Below are 6206 nucleotides of genomic sequence, written 5' to 3'. Positions count from 1 at the left end.
GCAGGACTGTCTGTGTGAACTGTGAGCTCCAATAAGCCTTCTCTTTTATACTTTAAGTTGCCTTTGTCATTTCATCACAATCAGGAAAAGAAACTTTAACACTCTCCTGAAAATGAAGATGATGCTGATTAGCTGAATCTCAGAGTAAGCTGCTTGTGTCAGTATGGTGCCATGTGTCCAAGGGAAGGGCAGGACCCATGTAAATGGGAGAGTGACTTCTCACAGAGACAGAACTCTTCATTCTTTTCAAGTTTTTTCTTTTTATCAAAACTTTATTTTTGTATATAAGTGTTTTGCCTGCATGTATATATATATATAAATGTACATATGTCATTGTGTGCTTGGTGCCCACAGATGGTCTGCAGAGGCTAGCTGATACCCATACCTGGAGTTGCAGATGCTTTTAAAGTGCCGTGTGGTGCTAGGAAGTGAGCCCTTGTCCTTGGAAGAGCAGCTGTGCTCTTAACCACTGAGCCGTTTCTGCAGCCTGAAACCTTACATTTCCCTTGTTAGGAATTATTTTCTCTTGATTTTTTTCGACACAGGGTTTCTCTGTATAGCCCTATGTGTCCTGGTACTCTCTTTGTAGTTCAGGCTATCTTCGAACTCAGAAATCCCCATGCCTCTCTCCTAAGTGCTAAGGTAGGCCTGGAACTCTGTAAGCCTCCTGATGATGATGGTCTGTTTGCCCTTCTCCTGATGTTACCTCCTGCAGGCTTGGATCTAGTCATGAGTCTCCACACCTGGCTTTATGTAGTGCTGGGGTTTGAACCCTGGGCTTGCACCTGCTAGGCAAACATTGCACCAACTGAGCTGCATCCCCATCTTGACTACTTGAACTTTTAAGTTAATGGTAGCTACTATCATTTCCTTCCCTAGGTGAGGATAGTGGTGGATCTGATTTCTTCTCTTTGTTCTTGCAGCTGTACTACCAAGTCCTAAATTTTGGAATGATTGTCTCCTCGGCACTAATGATCTGGAAGGGGCTGATGGTGATAACCGGAAGTGAGAGTCCAATTGTAGTGGTGCTCAGGTAACACGATGCCTTTTCAGAACACAGAATTGCATGGGGTTACTTGGTAGAAAAGTAGAGGTATTAAATAAATAGTTGTGTGCCAGCTCCTTAGAAATTGTTACCTAGGAGAGCGCCTGAAAGCAAATCAGTTGCTACTCAATTTTGAGAACTATCATGGGAGGTGTTCCCATTCCCCAAGGACCCGGATCCTTTTCTTTAAAAACAATTGTGTTTAGTTATATGCATGTGTGCGTGTGTCAGTGTGTTTGCATGTAAATGTAAGTACCCATGGAGTCAAGAAAACGAACAAGTGGTTATGAGCTGTCCAACATGCATATCAAACTCAGGTCCTCTCTAAGAGCAGTTGTGTCCTCAGCTCCTGACCTAATTCTCCTGTCACCACTCCCAACCCCAGTACCCCATAGGTTGCTCTGTGCTGGATGTGGCGTCTCATGCCTATGATCTCAGCACTCGGCAATCAGAGGCAGGAGGCAGGAGTTCAAGGTCAGTCTTATGAGAACCCTAAACACTTTGATTTGAACTTCATTTTTGGTTCATCCCTTAAGAGGTTGTCCTTTATTCAGTGTCCTTGGTTTCCCTCGGGTTCCTCTGACTTTAGCATTCCTGTGTTTGGTATATCAGGCCGAGAACTTAGCACACTGGCTGTACAGCGCCTCCACAACAGGGTTCCCCAGCATCATGTTCTCAGTGCTGGGAACATCACTACGTAATTTCATATTTCCTGTTGACCTTTAAATATCATTTCTAAACTAGACTCCAGGGATTTTGAGGGTAATAATCCAGTCTTTTAGTTGATAGTGCTGAAGTTTTTCCCTACCTTGTTTCCATTTCTATCTTTGTACTGATAAATCTTACAGATTTTAAAACCTAATTTAGCAACTAATTTTTGGGACATTAGTATGTGGTTATTTAATTGAATCATCATGGTTCTGTCTTATTTGGGGATTCATTTTGTAACCTCTCAAGTCCTTCCTGGAGCGAGTACAGTACAAATATGAAGGAAATAGGATTGTCCCCTTATCTAGAGTTGAGATATCTTCTTCAGAACTTTATTGAGGTATAACTGATAAGCAGAAAGCAGTCGTTTTTGAGGTGCAGAACTTGGTATGTCTTTGGTAAGCAAGCACATACCTTCAAACTTACCACCATAAGTATGCCTCTTTCACAAGGCTCTTCATTCTCTATTTTTTAATGCTAAGAAGATTAGAATTATATATATTCTCTCTCTCTCATAGTCTTGCCTGTGTTGGCATTGAATTCATGGTCCTCTGCCTTCGACTCCTAAGTGCTGAGATTATAGGTGTATATGAACCATATAAGCTATCAGATTTTTAAATCACGTCCTCCAATCTAACTTCCCATTTATTCCAGCAGTCTTAGTCAGCTCCTGTAACTGTCCTTTAACCCTCTGCTAGAGAGGACTAAGTCTGAAATAGCCCCAGAAGTCTCACAAAGGAACTCTGTCAGCCTGCACTTCCTCCCAGTGGTGTGGTGTCTTCCTTTAGTGCTAGAAGGCAGCACACACTCTACTTGAAGATTGAAGCCTTAGGACCAGATTAAATAAGGCAATACTCTGAACGGATGTTTAAAGGTAGAGCCTAGGGACCTCCTGTGTGCTAGGCAGATGCTCTACTGCTGACTAATCCTCACCAAAATTAAGTCAGGACTTCTGGTTTTTGAAAGAATGTCTCAGTATTTGAGGCAGGGTCTTGCTGTGTATCTCTGGCTAGCCTGGAACTCACTGTGTAGACCATATTGACCTTAAATGTGGATTGATCTTCAATCTTCCTGCCTATGTACCATCATCCCTGACTAGGTTTTTTGTTTTTGTTTTTGTTTTGTTTTGTTTTGTTTTGTTTAATTGTTGTTTTAGACAGCTGTATAAATGCAGAAAAAAAAATAGCTTCCAGCTGGGTATGTGGGGTATGCGTTTATCCCAGCACTCAGGAGACAGAGGATCTCTGTAAATTTGAAGCCAGTCTGCTCTCTATATTAAGTGCCATGCCCTATCTCAGCAGTGGGGAGGGAGGTTTTGCTTATAACCTGAAATCTCAGTTAATATCATGTCACAGGAGAGTGTTGTTTTCTCATTCTCAGAGTTCACCAGCTGTGTCAAAGCCCAGAAGGTAAACTCTGGGTTGGCGTGAATCCTCCCAGGGATATCTGATCACAAGCAGACATTAAGTCCTTGACGTTAAATACCTCCACTGAAGAGAATGAAATCTGAAGTAACCAAGGAGAAGATCTCTTGGTGCTCGCTGGGCTAGCTCCCAGCATCTTCCGACTGTGTCATGTCCCGTCCCTCAGTGTTGGGGTGGTCCGACAGTGGAGGCTCTTCCTGGCCTCAGAGTCATGAGTTGTTCCTTCTTTCAGGCTGGTTTTTCTTTAGACCAGGTACTGCTACTTAACTCAGGCAAGGAACAAACTCAGGGCTTTCCTGCCTCTGCTACTTTTTTATTATTTTTATTTTTAATTTTAATTCTTTTGTTTTCTTTTGCTTTGATTTTTTTTTTTTTTCCAAGACAGGGTTTCTCTAAGTAGTTCTGGCTGTCCTGGAACTTAATATGTAGACCAAGCTGGCCATGAACAAACAGATCCCTCTGCCTCTGCCTCTGCCTCCCAAGTGCTGGCATTAAAGGAGTGCAGCACCACACCTGGCTTCCCCATCTCCCCTTCGACAGGGTCTCATGTAGTTCATGCTGCATTGAATTGTGTATACAGTCAAGCATGGCACTGAGCTTTCGAATCTTCTGCCTCTCCCAAGTGCATCCTGGCAGCACACCTCGTATGTGGTGCTTTGTGCTTGATAAGACAGGCACCCTGCCCAATAAGTCTGAGTTCCAGCCCCCAATACATAAGCTTTTTATTACATTTTATTTATTTGTGTATGTGTAATGTCCAGATCAGAGTCTAACTGGTGGGAGTCAATTCTTTCCACCTGTGCATACTCAGGTCATCAGACTTGGTGGAAGACCCATTTCTCCAGTGCTGTGATGAGCTTATGGCTGCACTGCTTTGTGCTCTTGGTGAATCACAGGCGCACTGGCCCAGGAGCTATCTTGGATCCTCGAATGTAAAACACACATGCGCGCGCACGCATGCACACAGTTAATTTTAAAATGTCTTGGCTATTTCAAAGGCAGGGCACTCCTAAACCTTCCCCTGCTACTCTAGGGCCAATCAGGGAGGTGGCCAGTAACCACTTACCAGAAAACTCTAAGGGCTGGTTGGATTTGTCTCCTGTCACTATTTCGTCCCCTTCTTCTTCCCCCAGTCTCCGAGATTCTCCCTGTGTCCTGCCCTTATAATGCTAAATGTCCACTGGCATCTTTATTGATAGATCAAAAAGTAATTGGGGACAAGGACCTTCAGTGTCTGAACACGCATATTCAAAGCATTAGCACCAATTTTCCAACACTCCAGTGCCTGTGTGTGTAACGTTTAATGAATCAGTTAAAAGCTAAGAGTGTGGTTGAATGTGGTGGCTTGACCCTGTCATTCGAGTACTCCGAAGGCTGAAGCTGGAGAATCACGGAGTTTGATGCCAACGTGGGCTACATAGTTCCAGCCAGTCTGACAGTAGTGCTGCCAAACCACTTCTGGCCTCTGAGAGCACCAGGTATGGTGCACACACACATCCTTGCATGTTAGGCACCCATGCCATTTTTAAATTAAAAAATAAAAATGTGTGTGTCAGTTTATGCCTTTGACCTAGAACTCGGGAGGTGGAGGCAGAAAGATGTGAAGGCCAGGATCATCCTCTCATACCCATCTGTCAAGGCCAGCTAGGGACGCTTGAAACCCTGTCTCGGTTTTAAAAGGGAGAGGGGAGTATGTTTGTCAAAATAAAAGCGTATTAGTAATTCGTTTAATGTTTAGACAGTTTTCTGAAATTTTTTTAATGATCTTTTATTTATTTATTTATTTATTTTTGGTTTTTCGAGACAGGGTTTCTCTGTGTAGCCCTGGCTGTCCTGGAACTCACTTTGTAGACCAACCAGCCTGGCCTCAAACTCTGAAATCCACCTGCCTCTGCCTCCCAAGTGCTGGGATTAAAGGTGTGCGCCACCATGCCCAGCTTTTTAAGTGATCCTTGTAAGCCAGGGGTGTGGTTCAGTGGTAAAATTCTTGCATAGCGTGAGGAAGGCCTGGATTTCAATTCCTGCACCACAGATAGTAACAGAGTAATAATGGTGATAAGATCAACACTTGAAATAGTCTCACTACAGACTCTTTAATATTTTAAAATTTCTTTTGCATTAGTATATTTTCTTTTTTAACTTTTGTTATGTTTAAATGTCATTGTTTTATGCATAAAGGTATGTTGCGTGCACATGTGTCTGTATTGCTTGTGTATGTGGTACCTGTGGGGGTCAGAAGATGACATCAGATCCTCTGGAATTAGAGAGGTTGTAAGCTGTAGTGTGGGTGCTAGGAATTGAACCCAGTTCCTCTGGAAGGGCAGCTCTGGAAGGCTGAGCTGTTGTTCATGGCTTATTTTGTACAGGGACATTTTTATATGAGGCATGCAAGCATATTTCCTCCTGTGTCTCCCTACCCTCTCCTACGTGCCTTATATATTTTATTCATTTTGATTTTGGGGTTCTTGGGATGTAGTTCAGGCTAGCATTGAACTCAGTCTTGCTGCTTCTGCCTCCCAGGTGCTGGTAGTATAGACATTTACCACCGTTTCTGGTTACTTTCATGTGTTTTAAACTAGTATCTACATGTGAATTCCAAAAGTGTTTGTTTTTGTTTCTGATTTTGCTCCACTGGACAGCTTCACCTGACTATTGACCAGGCACTTGGTTCTCTGAGTGATAAAAAAATAAAATTCAGCTCCATTTTGACCCCCACCCCAACTTGTTTCTGTGACTGTCACATCTGCTCAGTTGCCTGTGACATAAACTAGGGGTCATTCTTGATTCTGCTGTGTCTAATTGGCCACCAATTGTTTTCCTCTCTCCTCTCCTTTATTGCTATTCTATTTCAGGCCCTTGTCATTTCCTGCCTGGCTGTCATAGTGACCTTTGAGAAGAAATGCTTTTCTAATGAGAAAAAGTTAATATATTCCCATAATGTGATATGCTAGAAACACAGGAAAATCTGGATTGAACCTGTCTTTGTAAATTTGAGATAAAAATCATTGCTGTAGCCTCTCTTTAAGTAT

The 6206-nt window shown here is 42.8% G+C and overlaps 1 protein-coding gene across 1 annotated transcript in view; it reads left to right on the top strand.

Moving 5' to 3' along the window:
• The window catches only part of Sec11a (SEC11 homolog A, signal peptidase complex subunit), a 53543-nt gene that overhangs the window by 33996 nt on the left and 13341 nt on the right, over window positions 1–6206 (top strand). Inside the window, exon 3 of the mRNA XM_021167051.1 lies at window positions 924–1033. Coding sequence (XP_021022710.1) covers window positions 924–1033 — 110 coding nt within the window. The remainder of the gene's footprint in view (window positions 1–923; window positions 1034–6206) is intronic.

Source organism: Mus caroli, chromosome 7, assembly GCF_900094665.2.
Source record: "Mus caroli chromosome 7, CAROLI_EIJ_v1.1, whole genome shotgun sequence".
In the NCBI taxonomy this organism is placed as follows: Eukaryota; Metazoa; Chordata; class Mammalia; order Rodentia; family Muridae; genus Mus; species Mus caroli.
The sequence above is the reverse complement of the archived record's forward strand: the minus strand, read 5'-3'. Positions and strand labels throughout refer to the sequence as shown.